We start from the raw sequence: 14,826 nt of genomic DNA, 5'->3' as shown, positions 1-14,826 counted from the left end.
GCAAAGCTATTAATGAGCCTCTTTTTGTCCTTTTTCTTTCCAAATTCCCCTCCCTCCCAGATGCCACACTGCAAGTGGACACTGTCGTGCCCAACGTCACAGTGCCAGAGAAGTCCCCTTTCCAACTGGACTGCAACATCTTATCTCGTTCGAGTCAGGAGTCCCGCTTTGCAGTGGCTTGGTATGCTCTCAGGACTAAAGCAGGAGGGAAGAAAGGCAGTGCACTGGAGGATGAGGAAATAGAGCGGAAGGCCATGCTAAGTGTGGGCCCTGACGCCATCTTTGGCCCTGAGGGCAATCACTGGGAGGGCAGGCTCCGGTTCCAGAGACTTTCGCCTGTGCTCTATAGGCTGACGGTCTTGCAAGCAGATCCCAGTGACACAGGCAACTACTCCTGCCGAGTGGAAGAATGGCTGTCCAACCCTCAGAAAGAGTGGTACCGACTGACCGAGGAGGAGTCTGGCCCCATTGGCATCCAAGTTCTCGACACAGGTGAGCTCTTAGTGCTGCCAGAGAAAACACGTGTGAGCTATCAAACTCTATTTGGTAGGAAAATGGAAAAATCTACTCACTGTTTGCTGTCCTAGGAATCTGTTAGGTGCTAGGTTCTGGGAGAGGACACACAGTTGAATGATGATGTTTCGTCCCTGTCCTCAAAGAATTTACAAGGTAGAAGGGAAGCGGAGATAGAGGTAAATACCTGTGATGTACACTATAACAGTGGTTCTCAAAGTGTGGTCCAGGCACCCCCAACAGTCCCAAAGGCTCTTTCAAGGCTTTTCAGGGGGTCCTCAAGGTCAAAACTTTCCATAATAATATTAAGATTTTATATATAAATATGCACTATATTTATATATACATTATTTTTATTATTGTTATATTAATTATTTTATTGATTATATTATATTTTATATTGTACATAGATATATGTAAAAATAAATATATTTTAATATGTTGCTGTTTAATCATATTTAGTCATATCCAGCCCTTTGTGATCCCATTTGAGGGATTTCTTGGCAAAGATAGTTGATTAATTCACCATTTCCTTCTCCAGTTCATTTTACTGATGAAGAAACTGAGGCAAACAAGGTTAAGTGACTTGTCCAGAGTCACAAAGCTAATAAGTGTCTGAGGCCAGATTTGAACTCGGGAAGATGAGTCTTCCTGACTCCAGGCCCAGTATACTAGCCATAGTGCCAACTAGCTGCCCTGAAATTTCTAATATAGTGTCAATAGATATGGCCCCACATAAATAAAAGCTCTTTGGGGTAGAAGGGTGGTCTTCAATAATTTTAATTAATTATTAACAATCCTATAAATAAATTATTATAAATATTAAATATAATATAAATAAATCATTTAATTAAAAATTAATGTAGACCCCAAAGTTTGAACCTTTCTGCCTATCCCAGGATAATAGTGCATTAAAAAGTAAAAGTGCTATTGGAAGGTCTGAGGAAGAAATGGGGCTCATTCATTCTCAGGGCATGCTCATTCATAGGGTTTGGAATCCTATGGCTAATTTATAGAGTCAGCCCTTTGTGCTACATGGAATCTTCCTAAATGCCTTTTGCTAGTCTCAAATTGTTTTATTGCAGTGGAGCTTAGAATACTGTTGTAAATCACATTCCCAAGCTCCAAGGTCTAGAGATGAAACAAAGGGGACACTCAGCATTTTTGTCTTGAGTTAGCAAGCACTTTGAGGTTAGGGAGCCAGGAGGGAAAGGTTACACATATACCACCCTCATCCCTGTTCACTGTGGATTTTTTTTACATGGTATTTGTTTCTAGGAGAGTAGGTCGAGTGAAGGGATGCATTTGGAGAGATTAGGTGGGTTTTGCTTAGGTGATTGGGATTTAGGAAGAGGGACTCACAGAAGTGAAGGATAATTACTGTAAAATGACTTTCACAATTTCCTGCACCTTCACCCCATCAGTTAAATACCCTTTGTCTTGGTAAGCAATTGCTACAGCAAGAGAGACCTGGGAGGGTACTTGTATCCAGTTATGTGTTGCAACAAGGCCAACAGAAGGAATGCTGGTTTTTAATGGGCCATCTGTTGGGACACAGAAGTAATGTTGGAATTACAGTATACTTGGTAATGGGATTTGTACAACAAATTTGGGATTTGCCTGCAGTTCAAGCATCTTGCTTGAGCCAGTATCTACTGCCTCCTTGCCCAACAAGGCTCTGCTCACAAGTAATCTCGGAGCTGATTGACTCAAATCCCATCTCCTTGCTTTCCTGATCCTTCCTGTTGAAGGTTATAATGAACAATGAAGTAGAAAATAGGCATTTGGAGAGAAACCCCAGAGCCCTGGGTAATCTACAGACTGAATAGTCACTTGGTGAGTAGTCTACCTGCCAAACGACCCAAATTAAAAGGAAGTGTTTGGAATATGTCAGTTTTTCATATTGGTCTTTGTTCATTTTCATAGACAGAGCACTTATTGTTTTCCAGGAACTGTGCTATTCAACGCCCCATGGAAGAACAAACAAGCAAAACATTTCTTACTCTCAAGGAATTTACATTTTAATGAGAGAAGAGAAGTCAGCAATCATTTATTAAGTGCCTACTATGTGTCAGGCATTGTTTTAAGCATTGAGGATACAGAGAAAGGCAAAATAAGTCTCCCTCCAGGGAATTTACAGTCTCATTGAGGGGCAGGGGTACCATGAAAACAGCTATCTACAAACAATTTATATTCAAGATAAATTGAGAATAATCATCGAGAGTAGACATTAGCACTACTGTAGAGGGCTATGAAAGGCTTCTTGTAGAAGGTGGGTTTTTAGCTGAGACTTGAAGCCTGGGGAGATGAGGAGGGAGAGAATTGTAGGCATGGAACCAGCCAGTGAAAGTGTTCAGGATTGGGAGTGTTGTATGTGAGCATCAGAAACCTGGAGTGGATGAAGGGGAGTAAGGTATAAGAAGACTGGGAAGGGGGAAGGGAAAGAGTTGGAAAGCAAAGAGGGGAAAAGGTAGAGAAGCATGAGGGAGGAGAGGATGTGGAGAAGTCAAGTCACCAACAGGATAGTGGGGCCTCAGGGTAGAGATTTCACAGAAGAATGAAACAATTAGAAAGGACTTCCGAGATCACTTAGTTCAATTTCCCCCCTTATTTTCTGTATGAAAAAACCAAAACTCAGAGAAGTTATAGCTTGCACAATTCTTGAAACTAGTTATTGGCAGAGCCTGTATTTAGAGCTCTGAGCTCTTAACTTCCATACCAACCCATTTTTTGAGTGCAAATTACAGTGTGCTGGACATGAGTTTCATAAGTAATTGAAAAGGCTAGAAGTTTTTACCCAGAAATAGGATCCTATGGAAATGAGTAGCCCTCATTTCCCAGCCCAGGTTGCTGGGAACATAGAGATTGCATGTTGGGGAAAATTAGAAATAAGGCTGTTCCAAAATGGCAGCCCCATTCAGTCCAGCCAACCAGGATCCACAACTTCCTAAACCCAGCTATAGTACAGGTCCACTAATATGAAATGTATGGATTAACGTGCATGACACTGTCCCAAACCTAAGAGTCTACAAACTCCCAGATGGAAATATATTGGCAGTGCTTTTGAAGTATCTCCTGGGACAGTCTTGTGTAAATACCTTAAGGAAAGGAGCTAGAAGAAATTTGTGGGATAAAGGAAATGATATCTCTGGGAAGGGTCTTCTGGAACTGGGGATGAATGGCAGAGACTTGCCCCACTGAAGCCTACGGACCCAGACCCAGAGCTCATCCATGTGCCTTCCATCGCCCCTAGTCTCCTTTCTTCAGGTCATGTGCAGCAACAGACATCCTGTGGACACTTTAGCAAATGCAAAATGATAATGGTAGTGTAACTGGCAGTGGTTATGATGCAAACATTATTTCTTGCAACCCTGCTCTCAGGAGCTCAGAGGATGAATGAGCATCCAACTCCCAGAGGAAGACTCTTCTATCCCACTGCTAGAGCTAAGTGCAAAGGAATATGAAAAATATGACTATGCAGGAAGTGTAGATGGAGTTGAATCAATTGCTTTAGCATAATAAATATTATTAGGGCATAATCAATAACTTCCATGTCCTTGCTTTAGTATTCCCAGCAGTAATCATGGTTAGTGATGCAAGTGGGGGGAGGGTGGACTTGCTCTATGGGTAACTGCCACTGGTTTTGGAAAAGGGCTTGTCATTGAGTAACAGGTAAGTCATTCTTGACCTCCCCTGCCATTAGTGGATGCAGAAGAAAAAAATATATATATACAGAGGGAGGTTTGGGAGCTCTGCCAAATGGTTTCCATTTGTTTGAGTACCATCTTTGGTGACCAGTGAGGATCAGATTTCCATGCCTTTTACTGATCCTTCTCTCACTGCTGCCTTCCAGGGTCCACACTCCAGTCCATCATATGCTCCAACGATGCCCTCTTCTACTTCGTGTTCTTCTACCCCTTCCCCATCGTCGGCATCTTGATCATCACCATCTTACTGGTCCGTTTCAAGGGTAGGAACTCTAGCAAGAACTCTGAAGGCAAGAACGGAGTGCCCTTGCTGTGGATCAAAGAACCCCATCTTAACTATTCTCCAACTTGCTTGGAGCCTCCAGTTCTCAGCATCCACCCAGGAACCATAGACTAACAGGAAGACTGGGGTGGACGTGGCACATCAAGGAGCAGATGGATCTTTGTTGCTTCCCTTGCTCTGTCTGTGCGTTTCATACCATAGAACAGCAGCCGTTAGACTCTGGAGTCTCCTGCCCGGAGGGTTTTCAGACTCAGAAGGTTTTATGAAATCCCACAGCCAGTGACAGAGATAGACACTTGTTGCTGGCACCCAGCAGAGCCTCTCTGCTCTTTATTTCCGTTGCCTGGTTAGTTACTCTGGTTCTGATGTTATAACCCTATTGTTAGAGATTTCTTCTTGGAACATAGTGAGTACTTCCTGGAGCCACTTTGACTGATTAACATTTATAGTATTCTTTGATGGTCCATATAAGAGTTCGTTTGTGGGGGTTTTTGGTCCAGATTTTAAAATCACTTTGGTTCAGCCTTTTTGAACTGATGGAATCCCCCTCACCCCCGACTGATTGCGAAATGAACCAAGAACTATGGACTGATGAAGGGCCTTTTTTGAGACTTTTTTCTTTTGCACATTTTTAAAAAAGCTACCCCTGAATTAAAATATTCCAAGCTATTTTACTTGCATAAAAATATTTGAAAGTGGTGTGTAGCACAGGCCCAATTTGTATTTTTTTCCCTTCAGCCCAGCCCAGAGTGGTTTGAATCACTTTGTAGTCAAGATGAAAGCCTCACATTTTACTTCAAAGGACCATGTGCATACAAGAGAAAAGGAGTCCTGTAGAAGCCCATTAGAAGCAGATGTTGACTTGCTGACTTGCCTATCAGATAGACCAAAAAGGCTTCACCAGGAGTTTGCCCCCCCCAAAAAAGACTTGGACAAGGAGGTCAAAGTTCAACAATGCTCCTTTTCCAAACTAATGTGGAAGGAGGGCTGCTTTCAGTTCATTTTTATGATAGTCAAGTGGATTAGAGAGGAAAGAAAAAGTGCTCGATTCCCATTGGTTTGAGCAATGAGGTTTGGTCACTGGATGATGACAGTGACCTTTGAGTGCATGAAACTTTAGTTTATGATGCTTTGCCAGACCTTTAAGGAGGCCAGGCATATGGTGAACCTGGAGCCATGCTCTAATGAGGCAGTGCATGTAATAGCAAGTCAGTAGATGGTGGGCACTAAGGACTCCCACCAATCAGATTTGTTGAGAGTGAGAGATTGAGAGAAGGGGGAAGGATTTCCTAGGCTTTGCATCGGTAAATACAACCACCATCCATTCCTAAAAAAGTGATTTGAACCCCCAGGAAATAGGTGTTGTTTTTTGCTATCGTTAATCTTTCTTCCCATGTCCTATCTTCAGGAAAATGTTGTCTGGGATTGGGGGAAAAAGAGGATTACCCAGTATGCACTAGTATAAGTTTTTAGTAGCTTAAGTACCTTGGCTTTTTCTAGTCTTAGCAAGAAAGGATCCAGTACCATTGTCTGTGGGTACTATTCTTCCTTACCCACTTAGATTTTTTTTGTAGTTTTAGACTTGTCATTTAGCAGTACCTTGGACTTTTGTCCCCTAGCCTAATCTTTGAGTCTTCCTGTTGAGAAAGGTTAGTTCTTTAGAGCCTCCTAGACGTGACATGGGATGATGCTACTACCATTTAATGCTGTAAAAGAGAATGCTTTGCTACTCTGGGTCATCAGTATGGTGAAGATAAGAGGAGCTCAATTACTTTCCCTCCTCTGTCCCTCCCCCCTTTTCCCGAAGATGTTTTTCCAGACTTTTTCTTCACCTGTTTAACTTGACCAACAGTGCCAGATGGTGGTGGCTGCCTCCAACTGGTCCCAATCCCGAATCCCAGAGTAGCCCCCAGTCTGGAGGAACCCCACATCTCCTACTTCCTGACCTTGATGCTCTACCCTCTCTGTTGGGCCCCCAGATCCCTCTATATGTTGAAGCTGAATTCTCACAAGTTTCCTGGAACTCTAGCCTAAACTCTGAGCAGGATCCAGAGGATAGATAGCTGAGGAACTTTCTGGCCACACCAGCCTTGACTCCAGCCCTCAGGGTGGCCCCAGGGGTCTCAGCATTTGCGTGTAGGGAGCAGTGTGTTCATTAGATGCTTTTCACCTGTTTTCTGCTAAACCACCTGCAGTGAGGTGATCAGCCTAGTAGTCGTTTTTTTTCCGACAGCCTGGCATGACCAGGGCTGGTTAGCACCAGCCATACCAGTACTCTACCTTCAGAGAACACCTAGGCACTGCCACCTCAATCATCCTGGCTGCCTAACCCTCTTCCTTTGGCTTATTTTTATTATCTATTCCATCAACACTTCGAACATATGGTATTATCTCAGTTGTCATTGTGTTGGGAAACAAAACAGTCTTTTGGAATTTGTATTTCTTGCCACCTCTATTTCATTTCAGGGCAGGTGACTCCCTACAAGAAGGAGCCAGAATAGATCAGAGGTGGGTGGGGAAAGACTCCCCTTTTCTGTCTGAAAGGGAAAGGTGCCATAGGGTGGGATGGGGGAGCTGTTCCTTTCCAAGGTGTTTGTGGTAACTCAGAAGGAAGCCACCTCAAGCTGATTGGCGCTTAGATGAAGGGAGAAGACACTACATGGAACAAAGCGTGTCACATTCATCATCAGAAATCTGCTATTGAAAAAGAAACCGAAGCCAGTATTTTATGACGATGCTGTTTTTTCCTTCTGGGCGTATTTCATCCACCCAGGGATGCCATCAAAGGGTGAAGTTGGCCTTCGTGAGCTTTGGGTGGAAGCAGCCCTAGGACTCTCTACCCATGGCCCATTTTCACAGGAAGGCTTTGCTTTCTGTGGACCTTAAGACAAGTGGTCAAATGGCGCCCCCCAGTGGCCCCAGTCCTTCATTTCACATTGTTTTCTGGGGCTTTGTACCTCCCTGGTCCCAACGAGGAAAAACAGCTTTGACCTATTGTTAAGTAACTTTTGGTATAAATGCAATATTAATGATGGCGCATTTACGAAACAACCACACTGTGCGAGGCCCTTTGAAGGGACACGGACAAGACGAGGACCTCCTTCACCAGGGTGTTTCTATAGAAAGTTTTATTCTTTCCAAACAACGGTTCTTCTGCATTAACTTGAGTTGGAGCAAAAAGGAGGAGAGGAAGGACGTTGCCCATGCATGATGTGGAAAGCTGTTGGATTTTTTTTTTAAGAAAACTATTTGTATGATGTTGCACTAAAAATGTTTTATAAACACTTCAGAGACCTGTAGTAAATTATGTTGAAAATATGACTGTTTCTATTTACTTTGTTCGAAGTTCTTTTGTTTCAGCTTCAAGACTTAATCCAGTTATCCCTTCCACATCATAACTTTCCCCAATGAGGTTTCGACATGTCGCAGGTCAGCATAAGAAATTAAATGGGAATTCAGGGAGTGTTTTACGGAAGCCAGAGATATACATGAAGGCCAGGAGATGACACAGAAAAGGTTTAGAAATTCAGAAATGCATCATGTATGTGTTTGTGTGTGTGTACCCACACATACATAATCTCAACATATTTTATCTTTTAATGCTATAATAATTCAGACTTCTCTGGAAGAAAATTTTATTTGGATTTTCCCAGATTACACAAGTACCATGGCCCTAGTCCTCACAATGTGGAAGAGATAACTGTATTTTTTGCAGCTTCTGACCCCCCCATCTCTAAGATCAAGCTCTGGGCTCTCTGAACCTGCAGTTCTTAGTACTGGTAGAGAGAACATTAGAACAGAGAGTCAAAAGACTTGGATTCCAATCCTGACTGTCCACTCAACTTGTGGTTTTGATTAAGCCTGGTCTGTCCATGAGTTTTCTTGTCTACTCAAAACAGGCTAAAGTGGTTAAAAAATAAAAAACAAAAAACTTCTATGGGGGTAAAATACGTGATCATCTCTCTTACAGGTTGGTTGATGATGAGGTATGTATAAGGATCTCGTAAAGATAAAGATTTAGAAACAAATTACTGTCAAGATTGAGGCTTTGGTTGTCCTGTCCTAGTTCATGAAGGAGTAGGACAAAGACCAGATTCAAGTTTTAAATAGTCAGCTTCTAGATTTCAAAGAACAAGTGTATGGGAGATGGAGGAGTTTCTTCTGGTCCCTGAATAAATTAGGAAAAAAAGATGGGACGTGCAAGAGCAGAGAATGTGCATAACTGGGTTCCTGACTTTTTTGTCCATTCCCATCATCTCTTTGGGTTATTTTTTGGAGTATGAGGCATTTGTCTCAGTTTTAAAGTGGGAAGGACAAACATCCAATTCAACACCAGTTCCAAAACAATAATAAGAATTATTTTTACAAAAAGAACATTTCCATGTACACAGCACAACATTCAATATAAAGTCATAAATTTCCATTTCAGACTGTCTACTTTTTTTAAAACTATGTAATAAATACTACACATTTTTTTCAAATCTACCCTGTTTTTTTGTGCTTCTAAGTTTTCTTCTGTTCTTTTGCTATGCTTTTTTTCTCCCTTCCCACCCCACCCTAGGGAAGGCTACAATTACACACACACACCCACACACACACACCACACTATACATACTTCTGTTTTTTCTCTGGAGGTGGATGGCATCTTTGTTCATAGGTCATTTGTAGGTGAATATAAGTAGTTTGAGTGAGGATGGGGAACCTGTGGCCTAGAATTTGTTCTGTGATTAAAATTCAGTCAAAAAGTTGTACTTGAGGACCTAGAGGGCCACATGTGCCCTCGAGGCCAAGGGTTCCTCACCCCTCCTCAAGATGAATTAGTTGCTCCAAGTTTTCTTTAGGATAATATTTCTGTTACTTTGTACAACAATCTTTTGTTACCACTCATTTCACTTTTCATTATTTCATGCAAGTCTTTCCCTGTTTTTCCAAAATCAACCATCTCATCATTTCTTATAGCATAGTACTATTCCATCACAATTATATACTGCAACTTGTTTACTCATTCCCCAAACGAAGGGTATGTATCATTTTAGCCAATCTGTTGTAACATTATATTTCAAAGTTGGTTTAATTTGCATTTCTTTACTCAAAAATTATTTGGGGCATTTTGGTTTTGATTTCCTCATCGAAAAACTCTGTCTTTGGTCCTTTGACTATTTTTCAGTTGGGGACTGACTCATATTCTTTTGAATTTGACAGAATTCTTTGTGTAGTTGAGAAATAAGACCTTTTCTAAGAGACTATGCAATTTTCTCCCAATTTTTTGCTTTCCTCCAAATCTTAGGTACATTGGTTTTATTTGTACAAAAACTTTTTGATGTAATTGAAATTATCAGTTTTACACCTCACAATGCTCCCTAGCTCTTCTTTATTCATAAATTCTTCTCCTATCTATAAATCTGATGGGTAATGTGTTTCTATGCCCAATTTCTTCCAGACTGCTTTCCAGTACACACACACACACACACACACACACACACACACACACACACACACACACACACAGCACAGAGTGAATGGAATAGGATGGGATCAAAAAACCAAATAAACCAAAAAACCAAAACCCAAAAAAACCAAATAACCAAAAAAATAAATTCTTATCCCCAAAACTTAAATTTTTACATTTATCAAATGCGTTTATTATAATCTTTTATTTCTGTGAGTTGTGTATGTACTCTTTCCCCTGATCTACCTTTCTATTTCTTAGTATCAGATAGTTTTGATAATTCTGCCATATAATATAGTTTAACAGGGGTAGAAAACCTTCAGCCTCCAGACTACATGTGGCCTCAAAGTCACAGGTTCCCCACCTCTGGTTTAAAATCTGATACTTCTAAACTTCCTCTACTTTTTTTTTTCATTTTTTTCTTTGAAATTCTTGACTTTTTGTTTTTCCAAATGAATTTTGTCATTTTTTTCTAAAGCAGTAAAATAGTTTTTAGTAATTTAGTCAGGATGGCATTAAATAAATAGATTAGTTAAAAGGTAAAATTATCATTTTTATTATATTGACTTTGCCTACCCATGAACAATTAATATTTCTCCAATTATTTAAACCTGGCTTTATTTGTATAAAAAGTGTTTTATAATTATGCATATATAGTTCTTGGGTTTGTTTGGGCAGGTATACTCCCAGGTATTTTATTCTGTTCACAGTTATTTTAAATGGGATATCTCTTACTATCTCTTCCTGCAGGGTTTTGTTGGTGATATATAAAAATGCTCATGATTTATCTGGGTTTATTTTATAGCATGGTATTTGTTAAAATTATGATTTCAACTAACTTTTTAGTTGAATCTGATACATGTTCTTCCTAAACTGTTATGCCCAGAACTGAACCCAATACTCAGATGTGACCTGACCAGGACAGCAGACTGTCTATCCCTTCCCTGGTGACAGACACCATACTTCTCTCAACCCAGCTTACAACTGGATTAGGGTTGGGCTTGGCTTGAGGTTTTTTTGTTTTGGTGGCATCTTACAGTGTTCACTCCTGTTGAGCTTTTAGTTCATCAAACCCCCTCTGATTTTTTTCACACCAATTACTATCCTGCCATGCCTTCCCCATATTAAACTTTTTTTAAAATTTATTTATTTAACTTTTAACATTCATTTTCACAAACTTTTGGGTTCCAAATTTTCTCCCCATTTGTCCCCTCCCCCCATCCCAAAACACCAAGCATTCTAATTGCCCCTATCACCAATCTGCCCTCTCTTCTATCATCCCTCCCTTCCCTTGTCCCCATCTTCTCTTTTGTCCTGTAGGGCCAGATAACTTTCTATACCCCATTACCTGTATTTCTTATTTCCTAGTAGCAAGAACAGCACTTGACAGTTGTTCCTAAAACTTTGAGTTCCAACTTCTCTTCATCCCTCCCTCCCCACCCATTCCCTTTAGGAAGGCAAGCAATTCAATATAGGCCATATCTTGTGTAGTTTTGCAAATGACTTCCATAATAGTCGTGTTATGTAAGACTAACTATATTTCTCTCCATCCTATCCTGCCCCCCATTGCTTCTATTCTCTCTTTTGATCCTGTCTCTCCCCAAGAGTGTTGACTTCAACTTGCTCCCTCCTCCCATTGCCCTCCCTTCCATCATCCCCCCACCCTGCTTATCCCCTTCTCCCCCACTTTCCTGTATTGTAAGATAGGTTTTCATACCAAAATGAGTCTGCATTGTATTCCTTCCTTTAGTCGAATGTGATGAGAAACTCGAAAGAAAATGAAAAACTTCATGTTTTTCTCCCACCTCCCCTCTTTTCCCCTCCACTAAAAAGTCTTTTGCTTGCCTCTTTTATGAGAGATAATTTGCCCCATTCCATTTTTCCCTTTTTCCTCCCAATATATTTCTCTTTCACCACTTAATTTCATTTTTTAAAGATATGATCCCATCCTATTCCATTCACTCTGTGCTGTGTGTGTGTGTGTGTGTGTGTGTGTGTGTGTGTGTGTGTGTGTGTGTGTGTAATCCCACCAACTACCCAGATACTGAAAAGTTTCAAGAGTTACAAATATTGTCTTTCCATGTAGGAATGTAAACAGTTCAACTTTAGTAAGTCCCTTATGACTTCTCTTTGCTGTTTATCTTTTCATGCTTCTCTTCATTCTTGTGTTTGAAAGTCAAATTTTCTTTTCAGCTCTGGTCTTTTCATCAAGAATGCTTGAAAGTCCTCCATTTCATTGAAAGACCATTTTTTCCCCTGAAGTATTATACTCAGTTTTGCTGGATAGGTGATTCTTGGTTTTAGTCCTAGTTCCTTTGACTTCTGGAACAGCATATTCCACTCCCTTCGATCCCTTAATGTAGAAGCTGCTAGATCTTGTGTTATCCTGATTGTATTTCCACAATATTTGAATTGTTTTCTTTCTAACTGCTTGCAATATTTTCTCCTTGACCAGGGAACTCTGGAATTTGGCCACAATATTCCTAGGAGTTTCTCTTTTTGGATCTCTTTCAGGCGGTGATCTGTGGATTCCTTGAATACTTTTTTTGCCCTCTGGTTCTAGAATCTCAGGGCAGTTTTCCTTGATAATTTCATGAAAGATGATATCTAGGCTTTTTTTTTTTTTTATCATGACTTTCAGGTAGGCCCATAATTTTTAAATTGTCTCTCCTGGATCTATTTTCCAGGTCAGTTGTTTTTCCAATGAGATATTTCACATTATCTTCCATTTTTTCATTCTTTTGGTTTTGTTTTGTGATTTCTTGTTTTCTCATAAAGTCATTAGCCTCCATCTGTTCCATTCTAATTTTGAAAGAACTATTTTCTTCAGTGAGCTTTTGAACCTCCTTTTCCATTTGGCTAATTCTGCTTTTGAAAGCATTCTTCTCCTCATTGGTTTTTTGAACCTCTTTTGCCAGTTGAGTTAGCCTATTTTTCATGGTGTTATTTTCTTCAGCATTTTTTTGGGTCTCCTTTAGCAAGGTGTTGACCTGCTTTTCATGCTTTTCTTGCATATCTCTCATTTCTCTTCCCAGTTTTTCCTCCACCTCTCTAACTTGATTGTCAAAATCCTTTTTGAGCTCTTCCATGGCCTGAGCCCACTGAATATTTATTTTGGATGTTTAGGATACAGAAGTCTTGATTTTTATGTCCTTCCCTGATGGTAAGCCTTGTTCTTCCACATTCGAAAGGATGGGAGGAGATATCTGTTCACCAAGAAAGTAACCTTCTATGGTCTTATTTTTTTCCCCTTTTCTTGGCATTTTCCCAGCCAGTTACTTGACCTCTGAGTTTCCTCTCCACACCCACCTTGCCTCCAGTTCCGCCCAGCTAGTGCTTGGGGGCTGAGATTCAAATGCTGCTCCCCAGCCTCAGGGCTTTTGGCGGAGGCGGGCTGCTATTCAGTGTGAGATTAAGTTCAGCTGCTCAGGTGGGGGCAGGGCCGCCACACAGGGCTCAGTTCCCTCAGGGGGTTTATGTGGAGACCTTCAACAATGAATCCAGGCTCCTGCCTGCTTTGGGAGCCCCTGTGTGCTGCGGCCTCCCGAGGGGGCCTCAGTTATAGGGACACTCTGCTCCCTTCTTGGCGAGCTGAAAAGACCGTCTCACTGACCTGTGGTGCCTGTGGGTGGAGGGACCTGCTCGGCCACTGGAGATTCTGTCCCTGAAGCCTGCTCAGATCTGCTCCCCTTGGTGCCGCTCGGCCAAGGCAGGGCTGGGCTCTGCTCCAGCTCCGGTGCATGACAGACCTTTGGTGTTGGTCCTTCAGGTCTCTCTGGAACAGAAATCTCCTCCACTCTGTTGTTGTGTGGCTTCCGCTACTCCAGAATTTGTTGGGAGTTCTTCTTTACAGGTATTTTATGGGCTCTGGGTTAGGAGCTAGCATATGTGTATCTTTCTACTCCGCCATCTTGGCTCCCCGTCCCCCCCCCCCCCCCATATTAAACTCATGAAGTTAGATCTTTAAACCCAAATGTAGAGTTTGGCATTTTTCCTTACTGAATCTCACTTCATTAGATTCCGCCTTTTGAGGACTTTGTAGATCATAATTCTGGTCAAAGTCAATGATCTATGACTTCTAGAATCTTCCTTCTCCTCTTTCTTTTTTCCCCTTAATTGGCACATTTGCCCCTTCCTGGCCCTGAAGTATCTCTCCTTCTACACGCAGTCTTTAAAATGATCACCAAAGGAGGCTTGGCACTCAGTAACCTGGGATGCAGTTCATTCAGGCCTGGTGCTAGAATTCATTGAGGAGTAGCAATTTGTCTTCTATTTCAACTTCCTGCTTACTGTTTTTCCATGAATGGATGGATGAAAGAATGAAAAAGCATTTTTTAAGCACCTATTGCATACCAGACACTGTGCTAAGTGCTGGGAATACAAATATTAGAAAAGAGACAGCCCTTGTCCTCAAGGATTATATACATACATGCATACATACATACATACACATATATTTTTAAATTTATTTTATTTATTTATTTTTAGTTTTCAACATTTCAGCATTCACTTCCATAAGATTTTGAGTTCCAAATTTTCTCCCCATCTCTCCCCTTCCCCCACCCCAAGATGGCATGTAAATTGATATAGGCTCCATGTATATTCATATTAAACCTCTTTTCACATTGGGGCACCTAGGTGATGCAGTGGATAGAGCACCAGTGCAGGAGTCAGGAGGACCTGAGTTCAAATCTCACCTCAGAAACTTGACAGTCACTAGCTGTGTGACCTTGGGCAAGTCACTTAACCCCAATTACCTCATCCTGGGTCATCTCCAGTCATCCTGATGAATATCTGGTCACTGGATTTAGATGGCTCTGGAAGAGAAGTGAGGCTGGTGACCTGCACAGCCCTCCCTCCCTCAAAACAAAGTC

The 14,826-nt window shown here is 41.3% G+C and overlaps 1 protein-coding gene across 3 annotated transcripts in view; it reads left to right on the top strand.

Annotated features, from left to right (window-relative positions):
* Positions 1-5,172, top strand: part of IGSF3 (immunoglobulin superfamily member 3) — a 131,166-nt gene extending 125,994 nt beyond the window's left edge. For all 3 annotated transcript variants that reach the window (XM_072644462.1, XM_072644464.1, XM_072644463.1), the window contains 2 exons: positions 61-492; positions 4,367-5,172. In XM_072644462.1, coding sequence (XP_072500563.1) covers positions 61-492; positions 4,367-4,617 — 683 coding nt within the window. In that variant the 3' untranslated portion in view covers positions 4,618-5,172. The remainder of the gene's footprint in view (positions 1-60; positions 493-4,366) is intronic.
* The last annotated feature ends 9,654 nt before the right edge of the window (positions 5,173-14,826 follow it).

Source organism: Notamacropus eugenii, chromosome 2 (assembly GCF_028372415.1).
Source record: "Notamacropus eugenii isolate mMacEug1 chromosome 2, mMacEug1.pri_v2, whole genome shotgun sequence".
Lineage (NCBI taxonomy): Eukaryota > Metazoa > Chordata > Mammalia > Diprotodontia > Macropodidae > Notamacropus > Notamacropus eugenii.
Note: the sequence above shows the minus strand (reverse complement) of the source record. Positions and strands in the feature narration are given on the sequence as shown.